This window comes from Malaclemys terrapin, chromosome 1 (assembly GCF_027887155.1).
Source record: "Malaclemys terrapin pileata isolate rMalTer1 chromosome 1, rMalTer1.hap1, whole genome shotgun sequence".
NCBI classification, from domain to species: Eukaryota; Metazoa; Chordata; order Testudines; family Emydidae; genus Malaclemys; species Malaclemys terrapin.
In genome coordinates this window covers 262,274,715-262,289,412 of record NC_071505.1, presented here as the reverse complement: position 1 = coordinate 262,289,412, position 14,698 = coordinate 262,274,715, and the positions used below count along the sequence as shown (strand labels likewise).

Here is a 14,698-nt window from a genome sequence, read left to right as displayed (position 1 = left end):
TCCCTAGGAGTGAGCATCAATATCAAAAAATTAACTTTGTACCTTGGTCCATGAAATTCATAGGAACGCATATCAATTTGGCCTGCACATGAGCTTATCTGCCACAGGACAGATTCCTGAGCCTACTGGACCAAATAGCCTTATAACCTCCAACCCTTTGGTCTCAGCCAGGACCTGTCTCTCCATCCTAGGGCACTTGGCAGAGTGCACATACATCACACTCTTCAACTGCCTGAATCTTCGCTGTCTATAACTATGGCTTCAAAGAGTTTATTCCCCTATGCACCAATCCATGGACACCATATTCAATGTTCCACCGGAGGTCATCTCTTCTCTTCAGCGGTGGACAGACCAGATACAAAACTGCTTTGGGATGTGCTTCCTCCCATCCTCACCAACAATGACAGTCATAACAGATGCGTCACTCTCAGGCTGGGGTGCTCACATTGGCAATCACATGACACAAGGCACCTGGTCCATGCGAGAGGCCAGGATGCACATAAACATTCTCAAACTTTGAGCTGTACGCAAAGCATAACGTGTTCTTACCAGCTATCTGCTAGTGCCACATCCTCGTCATGTCAGACAGCACCACCACAGTATACTACATAAACAAGGGGGCGTGAGGTCCCCAGCACTGTGTATGGAGGCGATTCCCCTTTGGGAATGGTGCATCGAACACCATATTATTTTGTCAGCAGCCTACCTACATGGCACCCAGAATGTGATTGCAGATTCTCTCAGCAAGAATTTTGCAACTGACCACGAATGGGAGTTGCACAACAGAATAATCACTGACATCTTTGGTCGCTGAGGCATACCAGTCATCTCACACCGGTACCAAGTGCACCCAGTATTGCTCCGGGGAGAACTCTGTGCCCACTCACTGGGTGACACTGTAGTTTTCAATTGGTCAGACCGGACAAACTACACCAGGGGTCGGCAACCTCTGGCACGCGGCTCGCCAGGATAAGCACCGTGGCGGGCTGGGCCAGTTTGTTTACCTGCCGCATCGGCCGGTTTGGCCAATAGTGGCTCCCACTGGCCACAGTTCGCCGTCCCAGGCCAATGGGGGCTGCGGTAAGTGGCGCGGGCAAGGGATGTGCTGGCCGCGGGTTCCTGCCACCCACCCACATTTCTACCCCTTATCCTCCACAAACTCAGGTGGGAGAGAGTGACGATCGTTCTGATTGTTCTGTTCTGGTCTCACCAATTCTGGTTCCCTCTTCTTCTCTGCACGCTGAAACAATGTTCACTCCCGCTACAGACATTTCCAGAATGGCTGACACAATACAACAGCAGACTTAGGCTTCCAATCCATGGACGCTACACTGGACAGCGTGATTTTTGGATTGACACCTCTATTAGCACAAGAATGTTCATTGGCAGTTCAAGATGTCCTCTCCAGTAGCCAAAAAGACTCCACAAGGTGATCCTATCAGGCCAAATGGACATGCTTCACTCCTGGGTCCTACAGCAAGGTCTTGCCCCTGAATCTGTGACATTCTATACTTTGGGGGAGCATACTGTAACCCCCATATTCCTCATTTTCATATAATTGTGATCTTACATATAAAGCATGCCTTGTAAGGTATCAGGGGAAAGGTTATGATCTGCTAAAAGTCATTTCTGTATCCATTTATGTGTATCATTAATGCATATGAAGTTATGAGAATTGTGTTGTATGGTTGTCACTAAAACTTGCTGTAAGTTGGGGAATCAGCCAGATATTAGCTCCCCAGAGGCAACAGCAAGGAAAGTAACCAACAGCTATGCGGGCTATCAAACAACCTATCAACAGCCATTGTCCAGCAAGGGAACTACAATACAATGACTCACCTGCATGAGGCCACACCAGGGGAATTGCTCAACCTTGCTTGGAGAGACTCAGCAATGCCTCCCAGACATGCCTGGATTTGTGCTCCCCAAGCACCTGGACTGAGGGTATAAAATAGACAAAGTGGACACATACTGGGCCCTTCTCCTGCCCCCCACCTATGCTACAAGCAACCAAGAACTGAGAAGAAGACAAGATTCCAACACAGGAGACTGGCCCAGGTTTAAGGAACAAACCTGTATATTAAGGACTGCAACAACCAGTTGTGTGAGAAAAACTGCTTAATCTAGTTGCTGCCCAGTCTAATAGGGTTGATAGTTTAGACTGCGTGCTTATATTTTCTTTTCTTTTGGTAACCACTCTGACATTTTGCCTATCACTTATAATCACTGAAAATCTACCTTTGTAGTTAATAAATCTGTTTGTTTATTCTACCTGAAGTAGTGTGTTTGGTTTGAAGCATGTCAGAGACTCCCCTTGGGATAACAAGCCTGGTACATATCAATTTCTTTGTTAAATTGACGAACTCATATAAGCTTGCAGTGTCCGGGGGCATAACGGGACACTGCAAGACGGAGGTTCCTAGGGTTCCTCTGGGACCGGAGATGTTGGCTAGTGTCATTCGGTTGCACAATCCAAGGAGTAGCTTACATGCCAGAGGCTGTGCGTGAACAGCCCAGGAGTGGGGGTCCTACAGCAGAGCAGGGTAAGGCTGGCTCCCAGAGTCAGGGATTGGAGTGACCTAGCAGATCACCGGTCCAGATAACACCAGGGGAATGTCACAAGATCCCCATACTCTTAGACTATTTCCTCCACCTGAAAACCTTGGGACTCACTCTCAGCTCTATCAGAGTGCATGCAGCCACCATTAGTGCTTTCCATCCTCCCGTGGGAAGGTCATTCAATTTTTACCCAGCCCTTGACCACCCGATTCAGGAAGGCCCTTTTAATGTAAATATCTGCCCATTCAGCCCAGGGCTCCCCAATGGGACCTCAAACTAATCCTTACCTCTTTAATGAACTCTCCCTGCAAATTGCTGGCCTTCTGTCCTGTCTCTCTCCTGTCCATGAAGGTCACTTTCCTTGTTGCTATTACCTCAGCGAGGAGGGTTGGTGAGCTAGGAGCCATGATGGCAAACCTCAGTTTCACCGCATTCCATAAGGACAAGGTCTCACTATGACTGCATCCCAAGTTTCTGCCAAAGGTGGTTTCCCAATTCCACCTCAACCAACCCATACATTTGCCTACCTTCTTTCCAAAACCACATGTTTTGAACAAGGAACGGCGGCTTCATTCCCTCGATGTGCGTAGGGCCCTGACCTTTTACCTACAAAGTCAAAGCCATTCCAGAAGTTTCCCAGGCTATTTGTTGCCATAGCGGAGAGAATTAAAGGACAGGCCATTTCCACCCAGAGACTAAGTGGGGCTCAGGGTGCATTACGTGCTGCTATCAGTTGTCAGGGTGCTCCCCACCAGATGAGATACAAGCCCATTCCATGAGAGTGTAAACATCAACAACAGCCACGCTCCATGATGTGCCCCTTGCGGCCATATAAAGGGGCCATGTGGAGTTCAGTACACACCTGTTCCTCTCACTATGCTCTGGTATATGATTCTGTGACAGATGCCTCATTCAGCTCAGCGGTCTCCGTTCTACAGTTCTGCCATCTTCCTCACACTCTCAGAGAAATACAAGAGGGACCATCTCTCTCTCAAAGAGGAGGTTATTTAGCTGTAACTGGAGGTTCTTCGAGATGTGTGGACCCTATCTGTATTCCAATCCCACACTCCTTCCCCTCTGTAGGTTTGTGGTGGAGAAGGAAGTGGAAACGTGGACAGTCTGCCCCACCCTTTATAGCCTCGGGTGAAACCACGAGGCAATGCAAGGGTGCATGTGCGGACAGCCGAGCAATACTTCTTTGAAAATCTCCAGCTCTGGGCTCATGGCACATGCACATAACCCTCAGTAGAATACAGATAGGGATCGCACATCTTGAAGAACCTTCAGTTACATTTCATCAGAATTGAGGGAAATCTCTGTGATTGGTGTTGTATGATGATCTCTTGTGTTGATTTGAACAATGGTAATCATAATTTTCTCTGTATCCAAATGACCAAAAACTGTAGCAGTGTTAGCCAGTAATATTTTAGATTAAACACCATCACAAATATGACACTTTTTTGTTCTGGGGAAAAATAAAGTTTTGCAATGAAATCAGCCCTTTTTCTGCCAAAATAAAATTATCTACTCTAGACAAGGGAGCATGGCTAATTCCATTGTAATTCAGTCATAGTTCACCAAAATTAATTCAGTAATGGCTACTTATGAGTCCATATAATTATTAGTCTTCTTAAAATATTAGCTCTCTGATGGATTGAGCCATCAAAGCATAATATGTTAGTATGAAGGGCGATCACTCGTTACCGAGTAGAATCATCTTCCATGGGAGTTATGGGTCCTCAGGTAGCTAATAAAGCCAATTCTTGAACCACAAGTTGTATTACAATGAGGGCAGATGTTTTCAGGCTCAGCAGGAGGCTGTTGACCATGACTGGAAACCAGTCTTTCCTTCCTCCTGTGCCTCTTGTTGTCTTCGGCTTGTCAGCGAGCAAGTTCAAAATGCAGGGGACCATCACGTATGACTTCACTCCATTTTAAGCGGTCCTGGGCAAGTGTCTCCCAAGTTATCAATGTCAATATTACATTTTTTTAGGTTGTCCTTCAGCAAGTCCTTATAACGCTTCCGTTGTCCACCTATGTTACGGTACCCTTCTTTCAGCTGAGAGAACAGGACCTGTTTTGGGAGACGATGGTCTGGCATCCGGACAACGTGACCAGTCCAGTGGAATTGCTGACGGATGATCATTGCCTCGATACTGGTGGTCTTTGTCACTTCCAGAACACTGATATTGGTGCACCTGTCTTCCCATTTGATCTTCAGAATCCTACCTGAATGTGTAACATCTTAGTCATTTAGATTTCATTAGTTCCAATGACTGGCTGTGGTCGCTTTGGAATCCTTGAGTCATCTTCTTGTTCTACATCTGTCATCTGTAGAGTTTGCTTTGTTTATGAGGAACTGTAGATGTTGACAGTTTCTGTTGAAGTCTCCACTGTCGGTCTCGATCACACATGATGCAGCAGTGAATTTTTGTTCTTTACTATAGCTGGAGTTGTCCAGCCTTTTTCTCTATCCAATTTGTATGAACATGGTCACTAGGTTGTACACCTGACAGTTCTCTGCGTGATGTCTGTTGTAAAAGTGTTCATAAGATCTTTTAGCCTTTTTATTCAATTTGTCTACTCTCTTCATGTCTGGCCACTTTGGAAATACGTTCTTTTCCAAAGCTGGAACAGGACTTCTGAGTTGTTTTCCCATCAGGAGTTGTGCTGGACTGTATCCAGTAGCCACCATCAGTAACTCAGAAGACAAAGGCATGGATCTTCCTCTGCAGGATTTTCTTGGCTGTCTGTACAGCTCTCCCAGCTTCTCCAGTCGCTTGTGGGTAATGTGTGCTGCTAGTAATATGATCAAAATTATATTTTATTTAGAATGACTTAAATTCTGCTGCACTGAATTGTGGTCCGTTGTCTGTCACTAGTTGTCCTGAAATACTGAAGTGAAGTGCACTTCAGTTTCTCAGTAACACTGCAACATATTTATGTCTTTCAAGTACATTATTTCTATATACCTGGGAAAATAGTCCACGATGACCAGGTAACGATGTCCTTCAAATTCGCATAAATCCGCAGCTAGTCTCTTTCAAGGTCTATCTGGTAGAAGTGTTGTTATTAAACATTCTTTATGTTGTTATTAAAAGTTCTTTGTGTTATGTTGGTCTGTTTATTCTGTAATGTTCACATGCAGATACTTTATTCTTTGTCCTTGCTGATGTCCAGCCACCACAGTGACTGGTTGGCCCATTTTCGGCATTTAATTAATCTTCGATGTCCTTCACGAATGAGGTTTAGGACTTCTCTGATTTCATTTGGAATTTCAATGGCTTTATTTGTGAATCAATTTGACTTAATTGTCCAGGCACTGCAAAGTAGTCTCTGGTCACTTCTTTAGTGTCCTTTAGATACTTGGGCGAGCCGCCTCGAATGTAACTTACAACTTCCTGAAGTTGTGTGTCTGTTGAGGTCACTTTTTGTAGCTGGAGTAGTCTCTTTTTCTGACATTGGTCTGTATGTGTCCACAGCATCCACATACTCCTTTATGTCATCTTTGAGCTCACGGGTAGTTGAGTGTGATGCTGGGCTCTGTGACAGTGTATCTGCTACTACCAGATTTTCCTTAGCATCAGGTATTGGCATCTCAGTTGTGCTTGATCCAGGTCTTTTTCCTTGAGGAGGTTTACAAGCGGTTTATGATCTTGTGGAAGTAGAGCAAGAACTGACAGGGACTGACTTGCTGCACCCAAAAAGAGAGTGAGAACTCTGTTTTTCTCCGACAGTTTGGTATCACTGTAAAAGAATCCAGTCCACACCAACATCTGTAACAGTGCTCACATGCCCATATGCTTGCCAGGCACTCCTTTTCAGTCTGTGCATATCATTTTTTCAGCTCCTGTAAGTGTGTGAGAATAAAATGAGCCATACCGTTGCAACAATACACTACCTAGGCCATAGCTGATTGCATCCACACTGACCATTGTGGCCATTGTAGTACTTGAGAACTGGAGCTGTTGAGATTTCTTTTACCTTTTTTAAAGCATTTTCTGAATTTTGCCCCCAGAGCCAAGATTTGTTAGACTTTAACAATTCTTTCAGTGATTTGTCACTGTAGAAAGGTCTTGTAGGTATCAGGCAAGGTAATTTACATCCCCAGTATATGTCCCAGTTGTGGTACATTAGTTGATGCATTCAATTCTCAAATTTTTACTTTCTCAGGACTAGAACTCATTCCGTCTTTGTTTATCATTTGTCCCAAAAACTTGATATGGGGTAAGCAGAAAATACATTTTCCTTGCTTAGCATCAGTCCAGACTGACTGACTGGGTTTAGGACTCGTTGAGGGTTTTGTTGTGTTTTTCCATTGAAGAATTATATATCAGAATACCTACCTACCAACAACTGCATTTGGGTTCATTAATGGTTCTGTAATCTTTTTCTCGAAAATTTTAAGTGTACTGGTAATCTTCAAAAGCAAAATCTCCCAAAGGGTGTGATAAATGTAGTCAGTTTAGTATTTTCTTTAATTTGCGAGAATCTGCTTAAGGCATCTATCTTGGAGAATACCGTAGCTCCTTTCACTACTGGGAGGAAGTCATCCAGTATTGGGAGGATATATTTTTCTTAGATCTTTTAAGACCTGCACAGATTTGTATTTTTCCATTTTTCTTCATAACTAGTGCTATTGAGACACATCTTGCTGTTGGCGCAGTAATTTTCTCGATTATGCTCCATTCTCTTTGTAAAGTAACGGGATAGGAATCGTGCAAGATGTATGTGTACACTATTATAGAACGTCAGAGTTATGAACAAATCAGTCAACCATACACCTCATTTGGAATCAGAAGTACGCAATCATCATCAGCAGAGACAAAGAAAGAAAGCAAATACAGTTCAGTACCATGTTAAACTACTAAAAAAAGGGAAATTTTAAAAAGAAAGATTTGACAAGTAGAGAAACTGCTTGTTTCATTTAAATTAAGATGTTAAAAGCAGCATTTTTCTTCTGCATAGTAAAGTTTCAAAGCCGTATTAAGTCAATGTTCAGTTGTAAACTTTTGAAAGAATAACCATAACGTTTTGTTCAGAGTTATGAACAACCTCCATTCCTGAGGTGTTTATAACTCTGAGGTTCTTCTGTATATGGTTCAGCATTGTCTTTTAAGATTATTTGTATTGGATCTCCTTGCAAAAGTTCAGTATTACCAAATATTCCATCAAGTTCTTCCATCTTTCTTACTAGGTCCATCATGGCTGCTACACTACAGCTGAAAGGGCTGTTGGTCTCTGGTCCTCTGATCTCACACACTCTGAATGCATAGCTTTTGTCTTCGTAAGTTCTGAACTGGCCCATGCAGTTCAGAATACCTCCAGAGCTAGTCAAAACTAGCTGTGTCAGATGACTTCATCTCTGGGAGGGGTTGAAGGTGATTGTAAGTCCCTTTTGAGATGACTGTAATGTCAACTCCTGAGTCAGTTTTAAACTCAATAGTCTGTCCATGAATATTCATTTTCACTCTCTAGGCAGGTTCTATATCATCATAAGTGATAAGAGCCATTGTTTCTAGGATCTGCTTGTCTGTAATATGAGTCCAACTCCCTTACTGTTTGGTGTGGCAAACAACTGCAAAATTTCCATATCTCATGGATTTATTACACCGTGTGCCTCTGGCTGGAGATTCATCATATCCTGGGATATGGCTTTTTCCATACCTTGTGCATGTAGGCTGAATTTGTCCCTCTAAGCCTGGGAGTTCTCTCTCCTTTCCTTAAGGGTTTTATGATAATGACTTTTAATACTCAAGTGTCTATTACTCAAGTTTCTCAAGCTTCTAAGCTAGTTTCAGGTTTTTCAAGGTGCTCCTGCCTTTTGTTCTGTTTGACTAATTCTGACTGCTTTTGCTGCCTGTATAGCTGTGGCTAGAATTAAATCTGTCTTCAGTTGTAGCTGCTGTGAAAGGTTTTTATCAGTTAACCCAATAATCAGCCTGTCTTTGATACTTTCATGTTTTCATTCCCAAAATCTTGGTTTCAGCCAATGCACACAGAGCTCTTATAAAATGTTCAGCGTTCTCCCCTGGTTCTTCAGTTCTCTGGTGAAAACATGCTCTTTCATAAACCGTATTTCTCTGGGGTATAAAATATTAATCAAACATAGCCAGAACCCTTTCCTAGTCAGCTTTGTGACTGTCTCCAGTAAAGCCAAAGGATTTAAAGATATGCTCTGCTTGCTTCCCCATAGCATAATTTAAAAAGATACCTGTATATCGCCAGTTTCTTTGTGGAGTTTGTTTGTGTCAGGGTTCCCTCCCCACTCTGAACTTTAGGGTACAGATGTGGGGACCTGCATGAAGACCCCCTAAGCTTATTTCTACCAGCTTAGGTTAAAACTTCCCCAAGGTACAAATTCGCCCTTGTACCTTGGATTAGGTAAACACTGCCACCACCAAGTGATTCAAACAAACATTTAGGGAGGGCCACTTAGAGCCCTATCTCCCCCCAAGCCCTACACCCCCTTTCCTGGGGAGGCTTGAGAATAAACAAGATGAGCACAGACCAACCTTGGGTTTTTTAGGACACTAAAAAACCCAATCAGATTCTTAAAAAACCCAGAATTTTATTAGAAAGAAAAAAGGTAAAAGAAGCACCTCTGTAAAATTAGAATGGAAGATAATCTCACAGGGCAATCAGATTCAAAACACAGAGGATTTTCCTCTGAACAAAACCTTAAAGTTACAAAAAGAAAACCAGGAATACACCTTCCTCTCAGCACAGAGAAAATCACAAGCCAAAATAAAAGTAAGCTAATGCATTCACTTGCTAGTACTTACTAATTCTATAGGAGTTGGATTGCTTGTTTTCTTGATCTGTCTCCGGCAAGAGCCACACGGAACAGACAGAACAAAGTCTTTCCCTCCCTCCCCCCCACACGCCCTCCCAGATTTGAAAGTATCTTGTCCCCTTATTGGTCCTTTGGATCAGGTGTCAGCCAGGTTAACTGAGCTTCTTAACCCTTTACAGGTAAGAAGATTGTGTGCCTCTGGCCAGGAGGGATTTTATAGTACTGTATACAGGAAGGTGGTTACCCTTCCCTTTATATTTATGACAGTTTGCAATTTGTGTTATCACTGCTTGATACTTCCCACTAGAGATGAATGAGGAGATAAGCAGGGCAACAGAATGAGAAATTTCTTACCTGTTAATTTTCTTTCTGTTAATATCTTCTCTCCTCCTTCAACCCACCCTGATAATCTGGTAAATGACCAGAATACAAATTGATTTTTTTCTCTAAAGGGAAAATCAGACATATAATTGTTTTGGGACTAATCAATATATTATGTCAAGTTGTTGTCTTAATACTAATAATCAGTTACTGGGGAGCTTCTACAGTTGGAACAACTCCTCTGGTGGCCTGAGATGAAGGGCATTCTAGAAAACTTTAAGATAGTTTGGGAAATATATTGTTTATGCTTGCCCTCTTCTTCTCCCTTTTCCCCCCTTCCAAAACATTACTAAATATGTAATTGTAATTTGGTAGAGGCAAGTTATGTTCTATTAAATATATATTTTAAAAATGCACCAAAGCCATCAAAATCAGTAGGGCCCCAACATCTCAAACAACAACTCATTATCCCCTCTCCTACTCATAAGAATCCTGGTATCCTGTGTTTGTCTTCCATCTCAAATCTGGCCTCCCAAGCTCCATTTCACCTGTCCCAATCCTGACAACTGAATCCAACATTAATGAGTATTTGATTGCATTATTTTGGCACCAGACTTTATATACAAAAATTTAAATATCTTTGACCTACTAAGTCTCACATACTTCTTTTCCTTCCTTTATGACACTACTTTTTCCAGTCTGCCTGTCTGCCTTTTTTTCTTCGTTTTCTACTTTTCCCAGTAATAAAATTTCCCCCTTCCTCCATAGAAATCTCCAATTTGTCCACTACCTCTAGTTTTTCCATTTCCTTGTTCTGTTCTTCTCTGTTATCCTCCTTTTTTGGAGTAACAGCAGGGGAAAGAAAGCCAACAGGGCCATTTTGTTGCTCCTGGGATCTGTTTTTTCTGGACTGTAGTTGATAGGATGGGAGATGTCTCTCCTCTCGTCTGTACCCCTTCTTCTGTTGGAGCTAGTGACAAGGATGTCTTCCTTGGAGATTCTCTTCTTCTGTCAGGTGCTGCTGCTGCTTCACCTACTGGCAGGTATTCTGGGAGGCCAAGAAATTCCACAGCCAGACTACTCCTGCTGCTCCCACTTCAGATTCCCTGTCTTGGGTCATCACTTTACCAACCACTGAGAGTGTGGAAGGAGGGGGATCTTCTCTCTCACAAGCCAGAACGAGTGAGAGGAGAAGTATTCCTCCCATGCTTACTCTTTAGCTGATGTGTTAAACGGTAGGTATTATATGAACACATCTCACAGGTACATGGAGCTGCCATACCCTCAAGCATTGTTCATAAATTAAATGGATTCAGAATGTTCACTATGTTATAACATGTTTTTTTACGAGAACTTTCTTGTACTTAAAGCTCAGCCTGCATATTGTATAATATGTAATCTTTTGATGTACTTATTTTCAACAGCTTTTATCGTTTTGTTCTGGAGCCAGAACTGACCTCTGGGGCTAATAATCTCTTTCCTTCTGGACCTGTGGCAAAGTTCCTAGAAATGCCAGAAACACTACTTTTGACTCTGAACATGATCATTCCTGAAAGCTGGTTGGTTGAAGCAGTAAACAGTTCTTATGATCTCGATAACATTCATTTACAGGATGTAAGTAGTAATTTCTGAACACCTCTGAAAACTATAGCTGGATCATATAAGCAGAACCCAATAATAATATTGCATAAATGCTTAATATTTGAGTGAATTATTTTGTTAATCTTCCCCCCTTTTAAATCCCATCTTCTCCTGTCAAAATCTCTCAGCAGCCTTCTTTTTTTATAAAATAAACAAAAACCTAAGCATTAAGCAATACATTATACAAAAATAGCAAAATTATTAGTGTATAATAGCAATACAGGCAGTTACTTTTATACATTGAAACAATAGTGTATTTATGAAAGTGCACATCTTCTTGAGTTAGGATTGAAACAGTGAAGAAGGCATTCCATATGTTAGCCTTTCCTTTCCTTTTATTGAGAATTTTAGCTTCATCATCTGGCAATAACTGGGTTTTGAATTTTCCAGTCTATTCAGGATCTTCCATGTTTTGTTCTTTGTTCTCATAATTGTGTACTATTGCAGGATTTGAGTTTTATCAGTTTCACCAGTGGATTATAAGATGTTTTCATATATCCCACATTAATAGAGACTGTTTAATTCACACTCTCTCTGCTACCAACTTTCCAATTGCACTGTTCCATGAAATCACTGCTTTAATCTCTATTATCTGTAGAGTTTAGTAATGCACATGCATAATATTTAAATTGTTTCTCATTTCCTTTTAACTTGGCTTGAAACTTGAGGTGTTGAGTATTCATTTGTAAACATATTTGGAAGAGTAACATCTACCACATTTTATATTGTCTAGCAGTATTCACCACAATTTTTTTTCAAAATAAACTGTAGATTCTTCCTTGAGTGATGTCCCTGTGGGTGCTCCACTTTAGGTGTTCGTGCGCCCCTGCACTTGTAATCAGTGATGTATGGTAGCAGTGCCCGGTTGCGTCACATGTGTGCGGTCCCATCTCGCGCCACTTCAGGTGGTTATCTGGCGCTATGCGACCAACCCCCTTTCCCCTCCCCCCCAGTTCCTTCTCTACTGCCTTTGGCTACAAGTTGGAACATTTAGCTGCGCCTCAAAGCTTACTTAGCAAAGAATATCTCCAGTTAGTTCTAGTTTTATTAATAGTCATCCCTTTTCGTTTGTTTGTCCCCAACTATTCTTAAAAAAAAAAAATCTGTTTTTTTTTTCTTGATTAGAAATAGGCTTTTATTGAACCGAGAGGGGAACAAAATTCTCTCCACAGGAGCATGCCTGATTCCCTGGGCTTCAAACGCTGCCTCACTCATAGGATGTCAATACCAGTGTCGGACAGAGACTCTGTGTGTCCCCAGCCTAGGTGAGACACGCATTCTGCAAAAGTGTCCACACTGTCATAAGTTAAAAGCCAGGACCAGAAAAGCCAGGGACTTAAAACTGAAATTACTCTTAATGGAGAAATCCCTTAGGCTGGTGTCTGAGCCAGAAGCAAGAACCCCCTTGGGATAGAAGTCACCTATGGCAGTCTCTGATAGAGGCTCTTCTTCTAAGGCTCAGACAGCAGACCATCCAACTGTAAAGGTGACTAAAAAGCATCCTGCAGCTTCACCAACATGGGAAATGGCCAAGAAAAGGTGTTCCCCATACCGGCATTCTCAGTCGGTACTGACCACACCGTCAATCTCTACAACTGAGGTAGCAGCACCCCCGGTAACATGGGTACCATGAGAGCTAAGGACTCTAAACGAGCCAGCTCTGACACAGGCAGTAAGGGGAAAATGAAACCCCATGCCTTGGCACCGCCGGAGCTGAATAGACACCAAGCACCCAGCAGCTCCCTGCAACTGCAATCCAGGCTGCCACCTACCAGCGAACTACTACAACCTACGCACACTCCTGTACCAACATCGACCTCACGATCAGCAGCACCGTCTGCTACGACCTCAGTGGCACTGGCGATACTGAGTCAGTTCTTGCTACAAAAGGTTTTGGCAGTCTCCTCAATGCCTGAATTGCCTATTTTTGGCACCAACATCACCTCAGCTTGATCAATTCTGAGTCACCTTCCCATTCCACCTTGCTCAGCCTCCCCTCTTTCGAGCAACGAGGATGATGATGACGACAGGGAGATTTATTCCTCTCACCACTCTTCTCCCATTCACGATCTGGCTGGGCATGCCCCATCACACAGAAGTTATCATACTGAGGCCAAAGAACGCCAATGGTACAGGTATCAATGGATAACACCCTTGTCATCTGCCACAGTGGCTGTATTGGACCCCATGGATGACACATCCCTGTTACCACTGCAAACCTCCCAGCCCACCCAGGGAGAGCACACATGAATCACCATCGCCGTTGGTACTGGGACTGTCTCAGTCCCCTGCAGAATAGAAAGAACCCTCTGACCAGGAAGTTAAACCTACCATCCACTTCTCTTCATCTTCTCCTGTTGACACCATCATGCCCCTCCTCCCAATGTTGGGGACAACTTTAAACAATTTCAAGACCTCTATAGGAGGGTCGCAAGTTCCTTGGACATCTCCCTAGAAGAAGTCCAAGAAGCACAACACAAGCTTCTCGACATACTACAGACATTGACTTCATCTGAAATCGCCCTACCCACGAATGATGCCATCATGGAACCGGTTAGGTTGATTTGGCAGACCCCTGCAATGATTCCACCAACTTGTCAGAGGTCTGACAGAAAATACTATGTGCCATCAAGGGGCATAGATTTCCTCTCTTCCCACCCCACACCAAATTCTTTGGTCGTTGATGCGGTCCACAAATGGGGCAGACAGCAATTCCCCCAAAATACATCATATGACAAAGACTGGAAGAGGCTTGACCTCTTTGGCCATATAAGGCTTATTCTTCGGCGACTCTCCATCTTCGAATGGACAACTATGAAGCACTACTTGCAAAATACAACCATATGAATTATGTAAAATTAGCAGATTTTATTGAATTTCTCCCTGCAGAGAAAAAAGAACAGTTCAGATCACTCGCCTCTGAGGGACAGCTGATTGCCAGAACAGCATTGCAGGCTGCCTTGGATTCTGCAGACACTGCAGCATGCTCTAAGGCTACTGCAGTAGTCATGAGGAAAGCTTCTTGGTTGCATCTCTCTGGCATTCCCAGAAAGGTGCAATTGACTGTTCAAGATCTTCTGTTTGATGGACCCAAACTCTTCGTGGCCAAAGCTGATGAGTCTCTACTCACTGTCAAGGACAACACTGAAATCCCTGGGTATTTATACCCCTAGGAACAAGAGAAGTCAGCAAATATTACAACCCACAAAGGTTCTGATCTACACCATATACACAATCAAACAGGCAGTACAAACCTCAGGGACATAAAAAGAGGTCTTCAAGAAGATGACAGCCTCCACTTCAAGCTGCCACATCCCACCAACCATCCTCCAGACAGCAAGTTTGATGTATTGGTCGAGGGCTCGAGTACGCCACATCCTT

General features: G+C 43.0%; 1 protein-coding gene across 1 annotated transcript in view; it reads left to right on the top strand.

Annotated features, from left to right (window-relative positions):
- Positions 1 to 14,698, top strand: part of UGGT2 (UDP-glucose glycoprotein glucosyltransferase 2) — a 273,428-nt gene that overhangs the window by 186,325 nt on the left and 72,405 nt on the right. Inside the window, exon 27 of the mRNA XM_054012252.1 lies at positions 11,101 to 11,290. Within this exon, the coding sequence (XP_053868227.1) occupies positions 11,101 to 11,290 (190 nt within the window). The remainder of the gene's footprint in view (positions 1 to 11,100; positions 11,291 to 14,698) is intronic.